At 43.8% G+C, this 25642-nt stretch overlaps 1 protein-coding gene across 2 annotated transcripts in view; it reads left to right on the top strand.

The window, feature by feature from the left end:
• Positions 1–20637, top strand: part of roraa (RAR-related orphan receptor A, paralog a) — a 178402-nt gene extending 157765 nt beyond the window's left edge. For both annotated transcript variants that reach the window (XM_070972701.1, XM_070972702.1), the window contains 9 exons: positions 9820–9905; positions 11424–11565; positions 13958–14353; positions 14989–15110; positions 15216–15348; positions 16335–16442; positions 17437–17547; positions 17755–17867; positions 18281–20637. In XM_070972701.1, coding sequence (XP_070828802.1) covers positions 9820–9905; positions 11424–11565; positions 13958–14353; positions 14989–15110; positions 15216–15348; positions 16335–16442; positions 17437–17547; positions 17755–17867; positions 18281–18445 — 1376 coding nt within the window. In that variant the 3' untranslated portion in view covers positions 18446–20637. The remainder of the gene's footprint in view (positions 1–9819; positions 9906–11423; positions 11566–13957; positions 14354–14988; positions 15111–15215; positions 15349–16334; positions 16443–17436; positions 17548–17754; positions 17868–18280) is intronic.
• Positions 20638–25642: the final 5005 nt, after the last annotated feature.

The following is a 25642-nucleotide window of genomic DNA, read 5'->3' as shown; positions in this document are numbered from 1 at the left end:
GTTCCCAGTCACTTATTAAGACGCTAATAGCCGAGGGCACTCTACAGTATATGGATTAGATAATGGCTCTGTCGCACTTTAATTTGCTGTCTGCACCTGGAAGAGAGGGCCTGGAAAATGTTTGAAGGCCAAATGGTCGCACTGGGTCTGTGTGTGTACTTAAAAAAAGGGATCAGATGGGGAGAAAACAAAAAGCGGTCCAGGTAAAAACAGAGCGAGCGAGCCCAGTGAGGCAGGCTCTTTGAGAAAGCTCTTCTTCTGGGGCCCCATGACACTGGTGATCTGTGGAAAGGTTGGATGCCTCTAGTTTCAGCTCTATCTAGCTCTGGATCTTTGAGCAGCAGGATTCAGTATCCCAGCTAATGTAACAAGGCTCATTTGTCTCAATCACACGTCCCTGGAAGTATCGGCTGGCCATTGATGTCATTCATCTTCCCTGTCCTTGCCTGCTCTTGTTCAGCTGATGAAAAACCCAAGACCTTCAAGCAGAATGGGAGAGGTGCTGTAAAACCTGCTCATCAGCCCAGCCGTAAAAACTGTTGAGTAACAGAGGTGCCGTGTGGAGCGTTCGCACAACTCATAGACAGCACCTTTCCACATTTCATTAAAGGTAGACAGACTTGCACGTGTTTTGGCGACTGACTTTTTAATTCTTGGATCCACTTTGACAGTTTTTCAGCACATTGTCATCAAACAGTGAGAACATATTCTTTTATCTTGGCTCCTCGAGGAGCAGTTGTTTTTGTCCACTGCCACAGTCAGTACACAGCACCAGCGGCAGACAAATTTGGCAGCCTAGTCAGAACGATGTTATTAAAATGATGTGTTTATTTTATTTATTTACTTTTCAAATTTTATATTATCTCTCTCTCTCTCTCTCTCTCTCTCTCTCTCTCTCTCTCTCTCTCTCATTCACAAAACCACAGCACGTAACAAAATCTGTGTGAGCTGCAGTGATGGAAGAAGTAATTCTACAGTGTTTAAATGCTAAAAAGTAAAAGTCTTGTCTTCAAAATCTTGCTTAAGTAAAATTATTATTATCAAAATATACTTAAAGTACCTAAAGTAAAAGTACTCATTATGCAGAATGGCTTATCTCGGAATCATATACAACATATTATGTTACTGGATTCTAATTAGTGATACATTAAAGGATTGTAGGATTGTTGTAGGATTTAGCCTACGTTTACACTTAAGGAAAACGCATGTTTTCATGCGGTTTGGCCTCTCGTTTAGATGCAAACAGAGTTTTTTTTCATGGAAAACAATCATTTTTTAAAACTCTGGCCAAAGTGGAGATTTCTGAAAACGCCGGTTATGTTGTGTTGGCGTGTAAAAAAGGTTTAACGGCATTTTAGGTTCCAAAACGTCACAACATGCGACTGAAAATACTTAACGTCATGTGAGCGACCTTGTTTACACTCGCGCCCATAGGTTTGGCATAGTTATGATGGCGCTTGACGACGTTTTTATCCAGGTTCATGTAAACGACAACATTTTTGAAAACGATGTTGTGTGCACGATGTTATTTTTGAAAACGGAGGGGCTAAAATATCCGTTTTCCAAAATACCCTGCTACGTGTAAACGTAGGCTTAGTGGCATTGATTGGTGAGGTTGCAGACTGCCCCCACCTGGATGCCCCTTGCTTCATCCCTCCCTTTCCAAATGTGTAGGAGAGCCTTCGATGTACGTGAAAAGGCGCAGCATGAAACGGAAATACTCAAGTAAAGTAGGAGTACCTCAAATTTGTACATAAGTACAATACTCCACCAATAATAAGGAGTTTAATTAGCCATAGGTATGGGGTTAAAATGTTCCAGCCATTATGTGAGCTGGGTATTTCCAGAGCAATGAAAGATTCAAATGCAATTAAATAATAAAATATATGTCAATATGATTTCAAAGCTTCTCTCTACAATCCGGTATCCATTATATCAGGAATAATTCAGGATGACGTGCTCTCATACATAATAAACATTGACGGGGAAGAACACTGTGATGTGCAGCCAGCAGCTAACTGAGGGCTTAGCGTAACTGCTGGTTTAATGTTACCTGCAGTTTTATGTAGTTATACAATAACCCCAACGTGGCACAACAGAGGAAATTTTTAGAGGGTAATTGTGACTTGTCACACACTTTTAAACCGTGGATCCTCCATATTTTTGCATTTGTAGAGATACTGCATGATGACGTTGTTCTCATTTGCAATTTCCCCCCCAAAATTGACATAAAATGTTTTGGAATAACACTCACCACTTGATCTATTAACACATGTGCGCAGTACTGGTTTCAGCTGATGTCAGCTCCAATGGAAATACTGACTCGCGCCATAACTTGAGGCTTATGCTGAGCTTCCCTCTTCGATGGAGCAAATCAAGATTGTGATTACTATCTGGCCCGTGCAGCCAGTCTGCGTTGTCTGGAAACATGTTTTCCTAAGGAGACCACAGAGGGACAATTACTGTCAGCTGAACTATTCAGCCTGCTCTCCATGTGTGTTCTGGCTGCGTGCCCCTGACCCACTGACCCTGAGCAGCAGCATGAGACTGGCCTCCAGCCTCCCTCCTCTTCCCCCCCCACCTCACACCCCCACTTCTCCCCCCAATATCCGCCATCGCTGAGGCATCCAAAGAGGAACTTTGCAAATGCCTAAAATGCACACATAAAGTGCTCATATTCTCTGTCAGCCCTCTGGCAAAAACACCATGCAGGAAGTTGTATGGATGTAAGTTTTGATTTCTTTGTGTGGAGCAGTAGAAAAATCCTATTCAGAAACCCACAGCAAGAATCCTGGTTGTTTTACAGAAATGCATACTAATACAGCAATTATAGGAGGAAGGAAGTTGGACAGTGTGGCGGGAGCAAATTCCCTGGTGCAATGGAATAAGGCTCTTTGTTGTTATGTAAAGGTTTCTGCGTGTAATTGCACTGGATGTTTTGAAGGATTCATTATTTATATATTCTTATGTTTTTCTAAAGGAGCCTACTAGGCTGCTGTCCCTGCAGGGAGACGGGGGGGGGGGGGGGGGGGGGCTGAGAGGTGCTTAACTAAGCCACGGTACCACAATGGAGGCTTTAACTACTGCCTGCTTAGATCAAGTGGTCAGAATGTATAGGTTCAGAAGTGTCACATGGTCCTCAGCTAAATCTTAGAATTCACACAGCGGCTCCTGCACCAGTCAATCAGTCGGTCCTGTGTGATTTCAGCCTCAGTGATTTTGAGTTCTGGTGCATCCCAGTGCCTTGCTGCACAATGCATGAGTAAAGAAAACAATGCACAAGCAACTCTGACTCAGACTTGTAATGTAAAAACTTCTATCTCCCGTCAAAAATGCATGTCATTGTAATGGAGGATGTATCACATTTGAATTTGTGAAGGGCCCAAACCAAATGATCTAAATAGTTAGACAAAGCATGTAAATATTTGCAACACAGATTTTTTATTCAGCTCTCATGGCTCTCTATGACTAACTAGGGGCTGGTAGAATGCATAAGTGAACGCTGTCTACAGATTGTATTTTGCCATCAGAGTAAACAGTGTGAGCCCTTCTCCCTCCCGGCACACACATACGCCAGCACGCACACGCTCACACACACACAGAAGGGGCGTGCCCTCCGGTCCCCAGCACCCGGGCACAACTTCACTTGTCACTGCAGTCGCAGACAAGAAGGGGGATAGGTGGGGGAAGATGGATAGAGGGAGGTATGGAGCGATGGGGAGAGAGATTTGAGCTCAGGTGGGGCAGACAGGGGAGGGGAGAGGAGCGCCGCACACATGCTACCCTTCATGGTGCTCGTCTGCTCGGTAAACCCAGGCTTTTGTTGTTTCCCCTAGAGTGCAGGCGCGCAGACTCCCAGTCAGGAAGCTCGTCAATCTTTGCCACAACAACACATAAATTAGTGCCCAAATTACTGTTACGCCGGTGGAGAAAGAGACATGGAGAGAGATGTCTTATGTTGCGGTTTGGGAATACATCTTCCCCTCTCCTGCTCCCCCTCATAGAGGGTGTCAGAATGCACTTCAATAAAACAGTCAAGTAAATACAGGGAGAGACATGAAGAGAGAAGCACTGCTGTGTTGTACAGGCATCTGGAGTTGGGCAGTGTTGAAATATTAATAGGCCTCACACACAAACAAACACAGAGATGTACGCATGAGTTCATCCAAAAAGCAGCCCAGGGCGATGGTCCAGACCTGAGCTTCAGCAAAGTCACCGCACTGCTATGAAGGAATAATAGGGAAAGGCTTAAAGAGCCCATCTTTTGAAACGGAAATATCTCTTCAAATATAGCCAGTCTCTAGTGAAGGGGGATCACAGCTTAGGCAGCTAAATGATTGGGGGGGAATTAGCACGAAGCAGCATAGAGACATCAAAATGTGTCAATTATGTCCTTCCTTGCTCTAATCCCTCTGGTCAGAATATTTTTTGATGACTTCAGCGTGTTTACAGGTTGAATGGGAGCTGTTTAAAGTGATGATATAGAGCTGTGGTCTGCAGGTGAATTTCTGCACAAGCGCTGTGTGCTTACTTCGTGCTACAAACCGGCAAATGCCATTAGAACAGCTCTGTGGTAACATGCCAGCAGCCCCCGATCCCTAAACAAATAACACATTTATACTATTCAGCCTGTGTTCCGTGCCACAACTGTCCTTTGCCGCTGACATTCAAATAACCTTTCTTCTGCTGCATAAATGGGAATAAAAAAGTATTGTGTTGTGCGACTTCACATGACAGCAGAGCCCTGCCAGATGAAAAGTGGCAGAATTCTGATTCCAGCTCTTGTTAGGCTGTCGTCTCTCTACAGCTAGATCTGACTGTCATGGGTATCTGTTTAGAGAAGACGCTGTTTATCAACCGACAGCTGATCTCCACCGCCAAATGGGAAGTTCGGCTAGCAAAACGAATAGCTGCACGTAATGATGGAGCAGCATTGCTTAGTGCACATTTGCAGGCCAGTTCATGGCATGTTGACCATGTGTAAATGCTCTGTTTTGTAAGAAAATCTGCTTTTTTTTTTTTACTGTCCTGGGAGCAGGCATCCTTATAAGCTTTTGTTTGGTTTTGTTGCAAAATATTATAAAATGAGAATGTGTTAACACAGTTTGTATGATGGTAGAGGGACTGTTAATCTGTTCATAATGCTGTGCCCTGTCCAGTTCCTTACATAATCTCTGACATGAGCCCACTGGCTTGCGTCACTCTGTCATTGACAGCTGTCAGCACAACATGGCCAACACACACACACACACACACACACACACACACACACACACACACACACCCACACACACCCACATGCACAGAGCAGCAAATGCGTCCCCCCCCCCAACTGCTTTCTTTTGGAATGATGTGCATTGTGAATGAGCCAATGAAACAGAGATCTGCTTATACAGAACAGTATAGGAGCCTTGATTTCAGAGCTCATTTATTGTGCACATCTATCATGAATCATCAGGCCATGAGAAAATGATTTAATGGTCCAATCGAGTAATGGGTTAAGCTCTCAGAGTTATGACAGTGGCCTGGGCATGGGTCTGTAATGTAAGGGATAATCTTAATCCTTCACCGTTATGTCAGTAGTCCAAGGGTTCAGTGGGAACAGCCAGGAGATTTTGACGAGTGATTTTCCATGTTTGCAAAAGCCTGCAGGATTTTGAGTTTTATTTTGTGGATGTTACCAGCATGCTATACTGAAAATTTGAACAATATCCTTTAAAACAATATTGCAAGAATTAAAGAATGATAACAGGAAACTATATAAAGTGTTTGTTTTTATCTGACAGGAATATAACCCACTGTAACAGGTGCTCTTCAGTGCATGCTAATTGTTTTTCATCAAGACTTTACACTGCATAATGACCAGAGACTCAGCAATTCTAAATATTTATTTACCAAGTAAGATTTTCCATGTATTTCTCAGCTTCAGGATGCAATTATGCATTGAGTGAAGTAATGCTATATTTGCAGTGCATAGGGAGAAATTTGCCTAACAGTGCCAGTCTATTGGATGCTTAGAATAACATAGACCACAACAGGGCTCCTGTAAGCTGCTAGTGTGCATTTGGCAAATTGTTCTGGGTGTTCACGTTTGACTGTCAGTTTCCAGCTCTTTGATAATATAGTGTAGTTTTAGCAGTGGGTTGATTTCAGGGCTGTAGAGAAGACAGTGAAGGGCACCGGGTGAACATGCAGAGGCCTCGCTGCCCTATTGTACATGTGCTCTGAGTGACACGTCATCCCCTCAAAGGGCCTGCTAGTGTGGTGAATCAGTGTCCTTGAACTGCTCAACCACAGACAGACAAAGAACAAGCTTTAGCATTCGGCTTGACTGTCTCCTCTCTCTGCCATGCCCATTGTCCGAGGCACCCACGTCAGGCTGCAGTGCTGCATACAAGAAATCAGTCTTGAGCCGCTGTCCGGACCTTATGGTTATGCGTGTGGGGCGATCGTGCTGCGGTGTGATTCGTATATAATCTCGGCGTCTCAGCAGGTGTCTTTGAAGTGGCCTGCGCGCAGAGGCCATCTCGCAGTGCTGTGAGGAGCGGCAGGCTGCTGGGATGGGCTTTAGCATGGCTGCCCGTCTAACTGTGCCTGGCTTTGATGTCGTAAACAGAGCAGGCAGGGCTGGCTGGCAGGGAAGCGGGCAGGCAGGGAGGCAGGCAGGCGCGGTGAATGGGATCAGTGGCACTGCGCTGGTCAAGCTCAAGCGAGCCAGCAGCTGCCTGTTTCACACCAAGAGGCAGTTAACACCGCAGCTCATGTCAATAGATATTGACTGCCAGATTGGGAGTGCTTATAAGTGCAGGCCTTTTTGTTTGACTGACTCTCATGTGTGAATTCAGTTTAAATCATCCTCAGTGTCTGAAGGGCAGCTCAGGGGCCCCCATGGCCAGTCACTCAAGAGGACAACTTGCACAGTCATACTGATATACAAATATTGACTTAGGCTGATTGTGTAGGTGACTTCATGGTGATCTCCATTGTGTCATTGCTCTGTATTTAGTCTCTTTGACCCCCCCCCCCCCCCCCCCCCCCCCCCCCCCCCATCTTTTTGAAAGCGGCTTATCCCAGTGTGGAAATAACTATATGTTCAGACTGAGGTCTTTTCTCATACAAGAAACTACAGAGCCTGCCTCAGCCGGTCCAGAGACAAACCCTTTTTACTGTTGAGTGCACTGAGCATCCAGGGGCTTGTGCAGCGGTGGAGTGAGAGGGTGTTAGCTGGTGAGGCTGTGTGCACTCAGGGCCTTCCTGCTGCAGATAGGGCTTTGTGAGGCATTCTCGTGTATGTGTATGCCCTGCCCGGCCTGGCACCCCCGCGTCTCTACTCCCACTGCTTTCACCTGATGTGGCACAGCCTCTGTCAGGCCTGAGCGAGCGCCCAGCCAGCTTCGCTTCTTCAGGAGAGATGAAGGCATCTCACAGCAATGCTGTGGGGGTGGGGAAGCTAGCAGCAGCCTAAGCCTGGAGCTATCAGAGGCTGGAGCTCAGAGCCAAAAGCCTGTGGGCTGGATAGGGTGGGTGGAAGCTTGGCTTAACTTGGCAAGACAACCATAGCCACAGCCCTGCACTGCCACCCAATGGCTGGGGCCTATCACTGCAACCCTTAGTTCACCATAACCACAGCTAGTCATAATTACAGCACGCTTCAGTTGTTGTGAGTGCATGTCAGAACAAATTATGTAAGTAATGAGGCTGAAAATGCTAAAGGAGTCGAAACACACTGCACTGCTTATGCTCATGCAGGGAGAACACAAAAACAAACAATAGAGTGCACTCATACAGAGATAGACCTAACCGAAATAACAAGCAACTGTGCACAGTAAGGAAAAGATTAATTATAAATTAACCCTCTCAGTTAGGTTGTCAAAGCCCGCCTCCTGCCTGGATTTCACTCTAATCCGGGCCGACGAGGTGCAGTGCCCTCTATTGTATGTGAGAATCACAAATCGCAGGAGGTGTTGTCTGGAGGAGAATTAATTGTGCATGTTCTACCACTCCCTTTTGTTCATTTTACTAAAATGTAGGCTAATTCCATGTAAACATGGCCGGTCTTGTTGACTCCAGCAGCGTGAGGAGAACAGACACAGATTCCTGAATGAATAGAGTGTGGCTTCCGGGGTTAGTGGATTAGAGGCTCTGTGCTGAGGGCCTCTCCTGGGCATGCCTCGGGGACAAGGACATTATCCACATGACACATTACAAGCTCCTAGGTAGATGATTAAAATGGGCAGGGATGTCTGGATTGAACTCTTGCAGAAGTACTTTTGATGTGATCAAACTAGTTTAAAGAGGTTGGTTGTTAAGGTGTATGTGGGATATTAGAAGATTCTAGTCTTGGTAAGAGACATGAGGCTCAATAGTAGACAGTTAGGCCTGGCTGGAGGGGAGAGGCTGATGTAACACTCTGACATAGTGAATGTACCACCAGTTTTTTAATTATTATCATTTTCACTGCGTCTTATCAAGGAAAAAAAAACATAATATTCCTCCCCTAATTGGTATAGACTTGTGTTGCAATAGCTCTGTGCGTTCTGATTGGTCGGCTGCATGGCTGGTTGGAGAAAACCATTACATTGTGAGAAAATACCCCATGGTGATCTTTCCTCGATTTAGATCAGATAGTGGAGTTCGTCTGGCGCTGCAGTGCACTGTTGGGATGGTGGGACTGAGATGTTGGCGATGTGGAGGAGGGCTATGAGATAGAGATCTCTGGGGGAAGAGAGAGAGAGAGGGGTAAGAAAGTGGGGGAGGTGGAGGTGGAGAGGGATGTAGCATCAGTGGCTGCAGTGATAAAGCTGAGAGCAGTGGGACGAGCTGGGAGTTCTGCGTCTCTGATGTCTGTGTGTTCTGTCTGTTCTGTTGTGTTGCCCTGTGGTCTGCTCCTGAAGAGAAGGCCAACGATGGATGAGGCCTGTCCTCTCTGTGCTTTTGTCCTCTATGGCGGGTGAATCACAGGCCTGTCAACAGCACAACACCACAGCCAAACCCCCCCACTGAACACAGTCACTGCCACGACTCCATCCAGCACAGTGGGAATGTTATGATTCTTTGTGGCCGCAGCAGATTTACTCCTGAGGTTTTCATGGTTTTGAAGTTTAAGAGGCTTCGTGAAGTCAAGTTTTCCAACGGCGAATGTGTGTCCTCATGTGGCTAAATGAGCCTTTGTCATTGCACAAGGCTAGGAGTAGTGCTACTGTGGTTTATTAGGGTTTGTGGGTAGCTGGGGTTTCCCTTATGCAAGCTGCGCTTCGGATGCAAATTGACACCATGTTTACATTAGCTGCTTATGAGGACTTAAAATGGCCTCCTTCTATTTACACACACAGAGCCTGTTTCCATCACTTTTGGGGACATTGCATAGACTTCCATTCATTTTCTATGGACTCACACTAAACGCAACTATAACCACTACTTGCCCAACCCTAACCTTAACCCAATCATCACACTAAAATTTAATGATTTATGTTATGGAGACTTGTGTTTTTGTCCCCATAAGGAAGACAAGTCCCCACAATGTGAGTAATACAGCTCCACGCGTATGCGCACACACACACACACACACACACGCACACACACACACACACACACACACACACACACACACACACACACACACACACACCACTCTGTAAATATTCTGCTAATGCTCTGTGGAAGTGAGGATTCGAAAGCCACCGGATGAGATGTTTTTAGAAGCACAGTGCTCTTTCATGTACCAACATGGATCCATGGTGAGGGTGTTGTACAGTGACTTGTGACAGCAAAATGTTGATTTTTTTTTTTATTTCTTTCATTTCCTTTTCTTCTCTGCAGCTCAAATCGAAATAATTCCCTGCAAGATCTGTGGAGACAAATCATCAGGCATCCATTACGGCGTGATAACATGTGAAGGCTGTAAGGTAAGCGTCAAGAGACCGAACCTGTTTGTGTCATGGGGTGTGTGTATGTGTGTGTGTGTGTTTGTGTGAGTGTGTGAGGGACAGGAGAGCCGAGGAGGGGAAGACGGGGAAAATTGAGGATGTAAAGAAAAGTTGCTTGCTAGGAAAAACGTTTGAAAATGTTGCTGAAGTTTCACGATGATTTGGAGGGAGTCTGCGAAGTGTGAACACACGGAATTAAAGTGGTCAAGCACTACAGAGGACATCACAGATAACCACAATTAGTAGGACAAAGTCATTCTCTGGCTTGCTCTGCCTTTCCCTCCCAGGGACATGTCTTTTCACTGTTTCTTTTTTTTTTTTTTTGCTTCTGCTGCAGCCTGCTCTTCTTGAAATAAAATGATCAAAAGGAGAGTGCTTTGAATTATAGCAGATTGTTGGCTGTTTGCTACAGTGTTGCTTCCATTGAAGCCGCCTTTTGTACTGTTTCAAATGCACCAGCCATTCACAGTGAGGGGAATTTTGTGCTTAGAGTGTATTCTTGTCCCTGTGCTTGTCACCAGGCACATCATTAGCATTCCTCAGCCAGCCTGCACCTTTGCTGTTTGCTCCTGTGTGTGTGTGTGTGTGTGTGTGTGTGTGTGTGTGTGTGTGTGTGTGTGTGTGTGTGTGTGTGTGTGTGTGTGTGTGTGTGTGTGTGTGTGTGTGTGTGTTGTGTGTTGTGTGAAGGAGAGAGAGAGAGAAAGAGAGAGAGGTTCCTTTCAGCTGTTCTTCCCAGTGCTCCTCTCCCTCACACAGGAGCCGCAAGGAACAAAACACTAAAGAATAAACTGCTGAAATCTATCTTTAATGATTGCTAATTAGTCCAAGGCAGAGAGGCCTTTAATGATATGTGCGAGTACAAAAGTTTGGACCATAAATCATAGCATTATTAAAGAGTGCTGCTTGTCACTGGCAGTTATAGCCTGTTTCCATAATGGCTTCCATTATAAAGCAACTTGGCAGCTGTCAGCTGTTTTCTTGTAATTAAACAGCCAATGAGCAGCTAATTAAGACATATGTGTATGGAGCAGTAGAGTGGGGCATGTTAATGATGTGCTGGAATCAATTCATTAAGTCAAAGGATGAGGAATCCAGTCGGTGTGCATTCGCAATCCTTTAGCACCGCACATGCCAGTGCTGCGTTAATCAACACTAATAACCCCGCTGAAGAAAAATACCATCCACTGTTATCAGTCCTACCCAAACACACCACCCTCCTGCTGCACGCACTGGTGAAATGCAGCGCTCTTTGAATGCCAGATATTACAGCCTAACAGCCAGGAAAATACCATCACAGTAGTGTTATTATCTAATCTGTTTGGCAGAAGTAAAATGAAAATATCACCACTGGGAATACAATAAATCACTATCAATCAGAATCATGAATCTGTCAGCACTGGAAATACTATGATGCCATGAATTGATTCTTCAGTCCCAGAACATTTTCCCACCCACAGTGGTAACCCGAGGTGTTTCCATGCCCCTTTTCCTGCGCAGGGCTTCTTCAGGAGGAGTCAGCAGAGCAATGCAGCCTACTCGTGCCCCCGTCAGAAGAACTGCCTGATCGACCGCACCAGCCGCAACCGCTGCCAGCACTGCCGGCTGCAGAAGTGCCTGGCCGTGGGCATGTCACGAGATGGTAAGTGCTTGATGGGAGAGGTGGGAGGATGCAGCAGGGTGCCGGGGTGAGCAGGTAGCGGTGAAGAGTCCAGGTTCAAGCCCCTGTGTGGGCAAGAATCTGCTCTGCTGAAGTGCCTTTGGACCAGAGCTTCAGGGGTGCTGCTGCGGACTCTGACTTTCCTATGAAGGCAGGCAAGAGAGGAAAGAAGTTCCTCATGGGGATCATTATATCAACTGTCATTTTGTCTATAGTTTATATTTAGACCTTTTTATTTCTTATTAAAAAAGCAATCTAGGAATGTATAAATTTATTTTAAGTAAAGACAGAAGGAAAAAAAATGCACAAAAATGTGAATGATCTGATTTTGATACCATTTTCATTGTAACCACCATGTGGTTTAACAATTACTTTTACGTGCAGAAGCTGATCAGCAGCTAATTTTGTTTGCCATAAACTACACTCAGCAACATCTTCTTGTAGCAGGAAACACAAAAAAGTAGTAAAAATCTGTGTATTTTTCAGATAAAATCACCAAAAACTGTTGTTATTAACCTGGAAGAGTTAAAAAACACCAGAGCACCACCGTGACTGCTTAACTAGCTGCTAGCTTTTCAGTGGCCGTTACCACCAGTGCGTGTTGCTTTGTGTTTATCCTTATTGTTGTTTGGCTGTTTATTCATGGCCCTATACTGATGTGGTTCTGTATATTGAATCCTAGTGGAGACACAAAGAAAACACACGCAGATAATGACTGCCATTATTCTCAAAGAGACACAACAGATATCCCAAGAAAATTGTGACAGGAACACATGTTACGACATCAGTCTGTGTTCATTGTCTGCCAGTAGCGGGTGAGTGCTTTGTCTGTGGGACTAATTTGTAGCTGTGATAGAAACTAGGTTTGATGAAATAGGAGGTTGTTAGAGGTTGTCATTAGTGCTGCTGCAGCTGAGATGCAGCAATGGGAACACACAGGTGGGGATGTGTGCTGGAGGGCTCCTGCTGTGCCAGGCTGGTCCAGACTGGGCAGGACCAGACTGGGCTGAGCTGAGGAGATTATGTCAGAACAGAGCTATTATGTTTTGGTTTTTTGCTAAAACACACACGGGAATGCACACAGACAAGTGAAAACTTGAACATACATGCACCAGAGGCTGGCACATCATTATGCACCCTACTTTGCTTAAACTCAGATATACACATGCATACATATTCATGAGTGTGAGTGAACACAGAAGTACATTAGCACTTACGAGTGCCTTTGCGTAGCCACACACATTCTCACATGCACATACATGCACATACACACACACACACACACACACACACACACACACACACACACACACACACACACACACACACTCAGGACGGACGAAGGTGACTCTTGCCTTCACTCAACACACCAGAGCCCATCTGCCTGCACTCTCCTCTGCATCGCTCCACTCGCTTTCCACTGCGCGTAGACAAATGCACACATACACACACACTGTGACCGGCTGACATACTGCCAGGCCCCCAGAACTCCGGCCAAGGAGTCTCATTCTCAGCACCACTGTTTAGTCTGGAAACCTTGAAACAGGAGGCGGCAACATAGCCCGTCTCATGTCTGAGTGGCTGGTAAGCTGTTCGTCACTTCCCAACCCTGCCTCGGCGCTTATGAAGCTGTTCATTTTTGTCATCATTTCTGTCATCACTGATCCCCCCTGAAATATGAAGATTTGATTTTCTCGTCATCTGTGTTATCGGTTAAGAGTCTCGTGGAGTATGATGCTAACAGCGTCTTTTGGTCTAATAGTAACATGATTTTAACATAGATTGGTGGAGTGTCATTGTGTCAGAGGAGGGCGCAGACTGACAAATCATCTCTGTATGTGGTACATAATTTATAGCAAGTAGGGAATTAATGTGCCCTGAAAAATCTCCAATTCAATCATCTCCCCTTGTTGTCTAAACAAGTCTCAGAATTAGGTAAAGTTTTGTTTTTCTTCAAAGGAATAATACGTTTTAGGCTTTTTCCAGACATGAGTGTCAATGTCTTGAAACAGGACTAAATAATTATTAGAATTCCACTTAATTCAGGAACATTATTGAAATAAGTCTATTTGTGTTGGTAACCCAACCTACTGCTAAGATTATTACTTCTCAGAGAGTAAAATGTTAAGACTCAACAGTAAAATGAACAAAATGACTCAATAAAATGACATTTGAAAGAACGTATCCGCTCATTAGAAGGCCTTTGTATTATTTTGAGTAGAAGTTATTGACACAGATTTCTGGGAACTTCTTTATGCAGAGAGCCCGCTAAGTGCCGCATATGGAGATAAACAATGACATTTACTGTAGTTCAGTTTGATTGTTTGCATTGTTTCACTCGAGTCTCATATATATTTTGTTCTGCTAATTGCAGCAGTGAAGTTCGGCCGCATGTCGAAGAAGCAGCGGGACAGCCTGTACGCCGAGGTCCAGAAGCACAGGCTGCAGCAGCAGCAGCGTGACCACCAGCAACAGCCCGGAGAGGCGGAGCCGCTCACACCTAGCTATGGCCTCTCAGCCAATGGCCTCACAGAGCTCCATGACGACCTCAGCGGCTACATGGATGGTCACACCCCTGATGGCAGCAAACCAGACTCGGCGGTCAGCAGCTTCTACCTGGACATCCAGCCATCTCCTGACCAGTCAGGCCTGGACATCAACGGCATCAAGCCGGAGCCCATCTGCGACTTTGCCCCCGGCTCTGGCTTCTTCCCTTACTGCTCCTTCACCAATGGAGAAACCTCCCCCACCGTGTCCATGGCTGAACTAGGTAAGGAGCAGGAGAGAGAGGCAGGGGGAGACAAGAGGAGAGACAGCAAAATGGAGGAGGGGGGAGAACAACTCAACCGTGGGGCAAACGACACAAAGGTTGCTTAAAATAGCAGGAGGTTGGAGACTCATCTCCAACACTCATTAAAAGAGCCTCTTTTTTGTAATTAGTTTCCATTAATTAGGGCCAATCAGGATCCAGCAGGGCAGGCGTCTGGGGAAATCATTTTTTTAGGCTCCCCTGTGCCTAGGAACTCCTTTTAACAGATGTGTTTTCAAAACCATTTAAATTCTTATACTCAATATTTCTCTCAGAGAAAATGTGACCTTTGTTTCAAGTGAGTAACGTGGCGCCCCTCCTCCTCTCCATGCATTTGTGTCATAACTAGATTGGCTTTGCCTCAACCTTAAGTTATGAGCTTCCTGCAGGCAGTAAAGGGAAATGTCAACAAGCCTTTTCCCAGTCAAAAAAGCCCACGCGTATCCGCCTCTCCTCCTTCTTGAAAGCTCAGTAAATAAATCTTCTTTTCCTGTGGCATATTTCATCAGTGAGGTCTTCAATTTCACATAGCCTTGTGAGTAACATTCAGGTCTCGACTGTGATCTTCTGGGTTTGTGACGATGCTTGTATTGCAGAGCACCTGGCTCAGAACATCTCCAAGTCACACATGGAGACATGTCAGTACCTGAGGGAGGAGCTGCAGCAGATGACCTGGCAGGCCTTCCTGCAGGAGGAGGTGGAGAGCTACCAGAGCAAGGTAACACCACCGCAAGCGGGCCCGTGCCGGCCTCCGCTGCAGTTACAGCAATCAAATCCATTGTTTTAAAGCAGATAACCCATTCTCTGTCCTATCTGTTCTTAGCCCCGGGAAGTCATGTGGCAGCTGTGTGCTATCAAAATAACAGAGGCCATTCAGTATGTGGTGGAGTTCGCCAAGCGCATCGACGGCTTCATGGAGCTGTGTCAGAATGATCAGATAGTGCTGCTGAAAGCAGGTATGACAGCCTGTCAACATGGCCTGCTGCCGTCAAACTCACCCACCACCACCACCTCCACCACTACCACCCCCCCCTCTGGCATTGTCACAAGGGCGTAGCTGACCTGACTGCACAAAGCCCTGTTCTTCACACGCACAGACAGTGTCACAGAGAGGAGACCCCACCCTGTCTGTTTCCCCCTCTCTGTCTTTGTCGCTCTCTATTTTCCTCTGTTCATTACATACATAGCAGGGATGGACACCGCATTAGATAAGCACTGTGTTGCTGAGCTCAGATAATACCTATCATGACGGCTGCCATTTCCCTTCTCTTTCCCCCCGATGATGTCTACTTACTCAAACTGCTCTCATGAAGACGTACTTACAGAATATTAAATGCAGCCGTGGCTCTGTGCACACTGTCACCTATATTGATGCATAAATACAAATGCAGATACAAACATAACACACATGCAGCAAACAAACACCTCTCCTGGGTCTTTCCCTGAGTATTATTTACATTAGCACAGCCAATATGAATAATGAAATGAAGACTGAGATCCCTTGTCAGACATGACATTTTAAAACAGTAGCATCTCCCTTAGAGGCAGTAATGGCTTCTGTTACATTTTCTTGATCCTCTTATCCACTCCCACAGAGTGGTACAAATTGCAGGATGGGAAAAATCCTGTACCTATCTCGCTAAATAAAGGTTGAATGAATAAGCACTGTCACTACTGAATGAAGCGCAATTTTTATCTGGCATGGCATTATGGAAGAATAGCCTTCTGTCTATGATATTATCATCTGCAGAGGTGTTTTTTTTTTTTTTCTCTCCCTCTGACGGCAGGCTTCTTTATTTCAAAGTGGTTGTGTTACTCATGTTGTAGAAGAATAGCACAAAGCACAATCATGTGTTTTGCATCCCTGACTGATGTGTAACTGTTAGGGAAAAAAAAGAAACAAAGCTCAGATTCAGCATCTTGTTCCTGTCTGTCTCCACAGGCTCTTTGGAAGTTGTGTTTGTCAGAATGTGCCGTGCCTTTGACTCGCAAAACAACACAGTCTATTTTGATGGAAAGTATGCCGGACCTGATGTGTTCAAGTCATTAGGTAAGTGGAGTGGGTGTGTGGGTGTGGGTGTGGGTGTGTGCATGTGCGTGTCTGAATGAGTTTGCATGCGTGTATTTGTATGCTGCTATGTTTGTGTGCGTTTTTTACAGTGCCTCACTCCTTTCCTCAGTGTAACAGCCAAAATTAGAGTCTGCTGTTCTGTTCTACACAATGCTGAAGGCCTGGAAGCAAACTCTGAGCACTCATCCCTGCCTCACCTGGCATTGCTGTCTCTGCAACGGTTATTTATGGTAGAACAGAGACGTTAGTGAGGCTCTGCTGCATATGGCTCCTGTAACTGTGGAATAAATAAAGCCAGACGGAGTGTCTTTAGGGAGGGCGCTATCAAAACCATCATTGATAGTCTGACATAAAACATCTCAGGCAAAAGCAAATAGCATTCGTGTTTGACTGCCATGACATTAGTAAGACTCTCCACCGTGGATTTTCTCGCATTTCCAACTGCCGTTTGACGAAAGGAAATGCAAATGTGTCCCATAGTGGCAGTAAAAATGCTGAATTCTGTTTCGCGCTGCAAGTTTACCATTCGTTGCATTCCCCGCTTGCGTGTGCATATGAGCGAGCATGTGTATCTGTCCCAGCTTCGAGAGTCCCAGCGTCCTGTGTGCTCCACGCAGAGGGGTCCGCAGAGGGGGAGGCGGAGTGATGGGCTTCCCGAGCCGCGGTGGCATCCGCCTGTCTCTTTCTATCCTCGATAATTGATTTAACTAAAAGCCTCAATAGTGACCTCATTTTGGCTTGCATAACACCACCCAACTGCCAAAAGTGACTCGTCTGGGAGGCAAAACTCAGTAAAAGCATTGCCTGTTCTGCTTAAGACGCTCCCATGTGCTGTCAGCATGCCGCTCTTTTTCATTCCTTCCCCTTCCTCTCCCCTCCCCGTGTGCCTCTCTCCCAATAAAGATCAAGAGTGAATGTTGTTCTTTGGTCTTCCTCATCCTAAGCCCTCTCTCTGTGTCCTTTGCTGTGGCAGGCTGTGACGACTTGATCAGCTCCGTCTTCGAGTTTGGGAAAAACTTGTGTTCTATGCACCTGTCTGAGGATGAGATCGCCCTGTTCTCCGCCTTTGTGTTGATGTCTGCTGGTAGGTGTCACTCACAGTGCAGAGGAAAAAAAAAAGCTAGACACACATTCACCACAACAAGGAGCACTGTTGCCCTCCTGATTTCTTCTAGCAATTATTATCTTATATTAGAGGAACTGCGTCATTTCTTTTCAAAGTGGCCAGGTTGACTGTGACAGGGCCTGCTCTGTGTTTGTCCAGCAACAAAAAGTTTAATTTATCTTCCAGACCGGTCCTGGCTCCAGGAGAAGGTGAAGGTGGAGAAACTCCAGCAGAAGATCCAACTGGCCCTCCAGCACGTCCTGCAGAAGAACCACAGAGAGGATGGTATTCTTACAAAGGTACAGCACGATCCAGCGCACACTCCATCCATTATCCCTTAAAGCGGCTGTCTGCTACGCATGCTGTACCCTTGTAGCAGTGTAATCTCCCACTGTTTAGCGTCTTTATCCACAGGTCATCAACCATTTTGAGTGCATTAGATTAAACCAGCGCAGATTTCAGGGGAAGCATTCGTAACGTTACATGAAATGCCTTTTTATCAGCAGAGAAGTGGCAATTTATCAATCGCACCAGCTCCGTAATATGCAGTGTCAACTTTTCCTCGTGCCTTAGCGCTTGTCTCAATATTTACAAGTCTGTTTGCCCCTGCGTGAGAGGGAATACACTGTAGGGAGGTATGTTTTTCACTACCATTGCTCCATGTCCTTGCTTCCCTGTGAATCTAAACAGCCTGTCTCCTCTCTCTCCACAGTTGATATGCAAAGTGTCGACACTGCGAGCGCTGTGCAGTAGGCATACAGAGAAGCTTACAGCTTTCAAAGCAATATACCCAGACATTGTGCGTGCCCACTTCCCCCCCTTATACAAGGAGCTGTTCGGATCAGACTTTGAGCAGTCCATGCCCGTTGACGGGTAGCAGCCCTGCCAGGTGCCAGTGTGCCCACCGTAGGGGAATGTGGAGGAGGAATCTGAGACACTTTATTGGTGCCCTGCACAAACCAGAGCGGACAGATGGCACGCTGTTCAACTTCTTTTACATCGGAGGGGAGGGCTTAGGGAGTTGATTCTCAAGGTTTACTTTATTGAATTTAGTTCTCTTTGGAAGACTTGTGGGACCCGACACCCCATGGGACATGAAGAGGAGATAGGGACAAATAATTTCTGTCTGGTTGAACTTGACCCTCTTTTGCGCATTTCTAACATGGAACTCACGATTCACTTCGTTGCATTCATCCATTTTCACCACTATTTATTGCATCGCCATCATGATTCATCAGACTCGTATAAACAATTAACGAGTCACTTTTGGAATTCAAGTAGCCGATAATGTCTTCAATTGGAAGATAAACCCACAGCAGTGTTATTTTTCAGGTTGCACTCCCAAAACAGTTCCAGCATTCTCATATTCAGAACTTGAAATGGTTTTATCCCTCTATCTGCTTCACGCACGATATCCCCCGAGCTGAAATAAATAGCCGATGAATGCGCACATTTTGGTCAAGTTCAGCCGCTTTTCTCTTGTGTTCAGCCGTATCTTTTGGACGCAGTTCCTGGAATGAAAGCTCACAGCGACTTTGAGGGGAGGGTCTGTCGGCATGGTGATGCAATCGGCACCTCTCTGTGGACAATCGTTTAAAAAAGAAAAAAAAAAAAAGAAACATAGAATTCTGGTAATTCTAATGAAAACGCAATGATTTTAGCTGTCAAGGACTCCATCCACCATTGTTGCATAGTGAAATCATGTAAGGCCATCTGCTATTAATCCTTCTCTGGACAGGTGCCCTGGAGAAGCACAGGGCACCAACACAATGAAAAGGGTCCATTCCACCTGTTTTATAATGTACTACAGGGTATATGGTCATAAGTACTTACTATACAGAAAAAAGTAATGTTTATAGAATCTATTTTAAATAACATGTATGATATTAGTAGTTAGACCATTCTTAATTGTTGAATTGATAAGGCACTTTTATTTACACCTTTCTTTAATTTAAGACTTGTATATTTACCTAGTGATGTGTTGCATGTGCACAAGAAATACAAGTTGAACCATGGTCACAGAGGGTAGTCCTGGGAGCTGCAGATGATACTGGTCTGGAAGTGTAAGGGCTGTCTGTTAGGATTGCTAGCGTGGCTGCTGGTTGGTGAACAAAGAGGCACGGCTGAGAAGGCAGGTTAGAGAAGCTCCATCACCTGTTACCTCAACAACCGCCTGTCGAACACCTGTCAAAATGTAGCTCTGATACTCCTTTTAGCGAGCGCGCGCGCGCACGCAGCACCTTGTAGTGATGTTTCAGCATTGGTGATGTTAACAGACCCGGACTGAACAGCATTTGTTTGAGATCTTTTCGTCCAAATATTTGATACTAATTTTACTGTGGGAAAAAAAACCCGCACATATTATGTAAAGAAGAACATGAAAATCAAACATTATCACAGCCAGATCTTACAAATCAATAGCCTTGAGGTCGGACTGGAAAGATCACAGGCAGACTGTGATCCAATTGTTCCATCTAGTGGAAGGCAAAGATACAGCAAGCGAGTCAACAGCCCGAGACTGCACAAAGAGACGAGGTCTAACCTAAAAGCACATTTCTGAGCCTCTTTGAGTGTTTTTTTTGTTGCTGTTTTTGAGTTACTTCATCTGCCTTCTCACCGCAGCCTCATCCCAGCAACGCCACAGCAGGACACAGGAGGAAACAGTGAAGGGAAAGTGAATATTCAAAGCCTTGTCTGGTAGTAAAGCTTCTATTTTTGTAACATGTTTTGGTTAATAAACTCATGAAAGAGAACGAGGGAGAGAAAAAGATGTCAGGTAGCACTAAACTATATTCCCGCAATAATTAGACTAGCTGTTGTTTGTACGATTAGGGGAGAAACATAAAAATGGTAGGACAAGTGCTATTTTCAGAATGCTTTGTTGTTGTGTTTCTGTTTTGTTGAGTGTGTCTTTCTTGTCAGTGTGGTAGTCAAGTGGTAGAACAAAAAACCCTGGATGTGCCAAACAGTAGTCGTTGCTTCCGCTTTCCAGTCTACTCGTCGATAATGTAGAATGGATTCCTAAAACATTCCAGCAATCTCAGTAGCGGCTCCTAGAAATATCTATAGAAAAAAAAAAGAGCAAAAAAAAAAAAAGAAAGAAAGAGCTGAAAAGCTGAAAAAAAAAGTGATATCCCTTTAGAAACCCAACAAAGCATGTTAACACATCTGTCACCAACCGCAACATAGAATCCAGTTGTTTGTCTTTTGTTTTTTTCTGTTTGCACACGATCATTCCTCTGCCGTGCAATTTGTGCGAGGCGTTAATGCCTCGTGCTGTCACCCCTCAGGGACGAGTTTCTTTTGCGCTTTCTGTTTTGAGAGGACATTTGTTTGTACTCATTAGGTTTCGTTTATGCTTCTGTCAGGGATGTTCCATGAGAAGGGGTTAGGATTAACATTTGAATATTCATCACCGAGTGGTTCACAATTTCACACGAGAGATGTCCTGCAGGGGCCTCCAGCCGCTCGAAGACCACCACTGCACCCCCCTACGGTCGAGTTCAAGAGAATCTCATGCATTAAAAAAAAAAAAAAAAAAAGCATCACTTTTACAAACCGCAGTTTTATCAGTACGCAGCATATTCCTGTCACACAAAAATCTGTTTTGGTTTCAAATGGTGTCATCAGGGTCTTTAAAAATGATAACCCTCTTTGTTAGAAAAACCAAATATTCTTATGCAATACTAAATCTGTTGTGTTTGGGTTGTAGTAGATTATGCTGTACCTAAGTAATAATCTCTGTTATGATCCAATGCTATTTGGATATGCACAAGCCCTCTACGACTAGTAAACCTCAGTCTCCCAGCAAAAGAAAACCCAGTCTGGAACAACTGCTAGACAATCCAGGTTGAGAGGCCCAGTGGCCCGGCAAGAGCAGCGAAGAGGATGAGGTGTGAACGCTCAGGGAGGTAACAGGTAGACCGAAGAAGCAGCTCGCTTTCCTCTGGACAGTTGCAGAGCATGTGATTATCGCTCTCTTGTGAATTTATGAGGTCTTTATAATCTCCTCAAAGCACTCATTTGATAAGAGGAGGTGGCATAGCACACTGAACATGCAGTACAGCACTTAACCGTTCAGAAAAAAAAAGATTAAGAGATGGAGATTTGGCTGTTTCCTGTTATTTGTTTGCAAAAACAAAAAGAAGAAAAAAAAAAAAGCTTTGTTTTCTTGAAAATGATTCCGTTTTCTTAAGCTGTTGTAATGTTGCTCGACGGTCACGCGAAACTTTTTCTCAAACATGATCAGCGAAGGTGTGCCGCCATCGCGGTTCTTCTCTCACCAAGTGGAAATTTGTTTTCAACTCGAAATGGTTGAGTGGCATGTAATGTGTTCTACACTATAAAACAAGCAATACGCCTTGTGTTACAATTACGGGTCTCTACAGTGCAGTCATCATCCTTTTGAATTGAGTTTTTTTCTCTCAGCTGACTCAAACTGATACCGTTTACTCTCAGCGTAGAACAAAACAAGCAGCAAAGCCCCATCGCTCTGTTTCCATCCTCTTTATGTACTGGTATGGTTGGCAGGATAGCAGAAAATGGTCATCAAACACATGAATACTTGTGTCTAACTATAAACTGCGCCTTCACACAGGCCTGTAAAGTGATGTCCTTCTGTATATTCTCACTTGAGATATGTCCCGATTTAAGTAAGGGATTGATGCTAAGTATGCTATTCAATCAGTGTATAGTATTCAGTAAAATGTGCTGGTCCTTCTGTCTCTGCTCTGTTGTCTGTTTGTAAAAAGCAATAGTGTGTGTGTGCGTGTGTGTATGTGTTTGTTCTCACAGTGTGTGAATAAAATAAACCCCAGACAAGGCTTTAATAATTACAGAGGAACAGGGTTACGTCAACGAGGTGGTCTTGATTTTATTTTGGGCTTTTCTTTCTTCTTTTTTTTCTTTTGGAAAAAAAGGTTTTGGAAATGCTGAGCTTGATCCATCCATCATAGGTGTAGGTTTTTAAGAGCATGACATAATGCCTTCAACAATTCATAGGTCTGCAGAACGCTGCGAGGCCACGTTGACGGGCCTCACAGTGCAAACATGCCATCGTTCGGAGCAGCCTGAGCTGAGACGAGCTGAAACCAATCCTGGACCGGAAATTGTGAGAACGAGTCTCGTTGACTATAAATTGTGAAGATCAGAGTTATGTCACGCTTCAAAGTTGTGCTGGTGTGTCGGTGTGTTACCCAGAATTACGAGTCGGTCGTCACATTTTAACAGAACTCGATTTCCAAAGCACAGCTGATAAGGATTTATGATTAAAAATACGTTTAAGAATATAGTTTAAAAAAAAAAAATGAAAAGCAACTTTTAGCCATAATCGAATGTCAAGCAATAATATATGTATGTGTATTATTTTTGATTCTTTTGTGCATAATAGTCTTTGAACATCTGCATGTAAATACACCTCTTATTTATCACTTTTTTTTGGTTCTTGTTTTATTTTGTGTTGATTTCGTGGATGTTTTTATGTTTCATCTGTATATTTGACCAGTTCTGTTCCCAGGTGGAGAACTAAGAACTCGACATGGCCTGTATGCTGTATATCTTATTTTTTCTCTCTCTTTCTCTCTCCCTCCCTCATTCTCGGCTGTTTATTCACCATATTTAATGTTATTATTGATCACATGTATAAAGGTAGCTTTGTAATTTCTGTCTGTATAGGTAAGAGGAAAATACTGCTACTAAGGCCTACCCAGTGAAAATATTTATCTGTTTATCAATTACACCATATTGTACGATAACTCTGTTTCTAGTTTGCTTCCCTCCTTTAGGATTAGTTTGATAGAGATAGGGTGTGCTGACATTTATTTTGTGTTGCCCTAATGTGTGGTGCTAGGTAAGTTAATTTTGTGAACAAAGTATTGATTCCTAAGCCTGGCCGCCCTATTAGTCCATTCATTTCATTGCATATTAATGTATTATTGATATTAGGACTCAATAAATGATAATGATAATGAAAATGATAGTGGTAAAATTACCCAGCCAGCACCTGTATCAGTGTGCTCGTCTTGGGATAAGGCACTTATTTCCTTCTGACTTATAGCAAAGCTAGTATCTGCTAATTAACAAGCTATTTAAGGTTGCTTTTCTGGTTTGTGGAAAAATGATAATATTCAAACTGAAACAGCAGTATTGTGGGTTTTTTTTTTTTTTTTCTTTGTCTGATTGTAAAAACCACTCACTGAGGCTATAGTTTGTCAGGTTTTAAGATACTTAATATTTACCTCTCTCGTGTCTGCATAGTTCTTCACCTGATGCAGGGAAGTGGTGCTTGGATTTTATTAAACAGAGCCTCGGTATGCTTTTGTTATTCCCCATTTTAGACCATCCTGAAAGTGGTTTCTTCAGACCAGTGGCATAAACCTTTTGCACCACATGAAGTGTTATAAATGTACGTGAAAGAGTTGCCATTTGAGGACAAAGCTGACCTTTTCTCTCCACTCTGTAGCAAATATCAGTGAGAATATGCTTGCAATAATATACAACGTATCACACTGAGTGCCTCTCGGTGTATAACAAGATGCATACGTGGTTTTGATTGTCTTTTTTTGTGGTTTTTCCAGACGTTGTACTGAAGTGACAATGTATTTTGTACATGAGGACGAATTCTCCCTCTCACATGCTTCAGATTCTTTCTTTATGTGATGTTAATCATTTTCACGTGGGCTGACGCGCTGTGGTAAAGGGTTTCAATGTTTCGATGGTCCGTTAAGAGTGTACATGTCACCCCTCACCTTATTTGGGAAACACAACTGGGAAGTTTGTTTCATGTTGATCTTGAATGGTCAAATAAATGCTTGCGGATAATATTACACAAAAGCTCACCTACACATTGTTTTTTTTATTTTTTGGGAAAAAATGAGCTGGCAATCCACATTTCTTTACTTTCTGTTTGTTTTATATCAGTTTTTTTTTTTTTTTTAAATTTCACAGAGAACAGAAGATTTACTAATGCATTGTATATCAAGTATTTGTATGTGTTTGTAAAAGAGGCATACAACACATCTGGATTTCTTTAATGTTCTGTGTTCAATGTACGCTCAGTCAGTTTGGGTAACTTAACATGAAGGGTGGGTGGAGCACGGGTGGATTCTTTTTTCCATGCAAAAGCACTTCAAATTATGGGAAAGCCGAAACTAGTGTGTGGTTGTCACAAATTTCTAAGTCACACGTTTGCTACTGATGTTAAAATGGGGACAGATGATCATGTACCTTTTTATCCAGCTCTTTTGAACTCTCTTTAGCAGGTAGTCTATTCACAAACGTAGTTTTGCTCCTTCTTGTCTGATTCTTAAATATGAAAATAAGTATTTTGATTCATTTTGTAAATACAGCTGTAAAGAAAAATAAGAAATTTAATGTTGTCTTTTAAATACTTTTCATTCTAATATGAATGTTGTTATATTGTACTTAGAAACTGTACCTTTAATATTACCTTTATTAAAAGTGCATTGGACACATCGATTTTAGATGTGCTTTATGTGCTGTTATCCCATAATAAAATTTACCGCTTGTAATGGGCTTTTCTTTCCTGATTCTTTATCTGTCTCTGTTGTCTGCTCTCTCTCTCTCTGCCTCGCTCTCCTTTTAACAAAACTAATCAAAGTGCTTATTTTTGATTCACAGTCGTTTTTTCAGGCCTAACTGTCTTAATTAGTGATTCAGTATTTAATCAGAGGTGGTAGCCTCACTTCACTGGAAACTATTCTCCAAACTCTTTGAACAAATAATGAAATTCAGTTCGTTCAATACATCTACATCTGTGCAACCGGCACAGAACATCTGAGGAAAGGTATGACCATTTTAACCACACACACAGAAAAATTTAAGCAAACACATAAGTCCAAAACATTTCTATCTAAGACATATTATAACACTGTTAATGCACCCCTGGCCATATACACATCAAGCTAAGCCATTAAGCAGAGAACTTCATTGAAGTGGTCATGACATATATCAAATATAAATGCAGACATTAATGTGCACGTTACAAGCTTCATCAATCAAAATCCCACTCAGTCTGACAAGTTATGACATTGAACTGTATAATTAAAATGTGTGA

Source organism: Chaetodon trifascialis, chromosome 10 (assembly GCF_039877785.1).
Source record: "Chaetodon trifascialis isolate fChaTrf1 chromosome 10, fChaTrf1.hap1, whole genome shotgun sequence".
NCBI lineage: Eukaryota > Metazoa > Chordata > Actinopteri > Chaetodontiformes > Chaetodontidae > Chaetodon > Chaetodon trifascialis.
The sequence above is the reverse complement of the archived record's forward strand: the minus strand, read 5'-3'. Positions and strand labels throughout refer to the sequence as shown.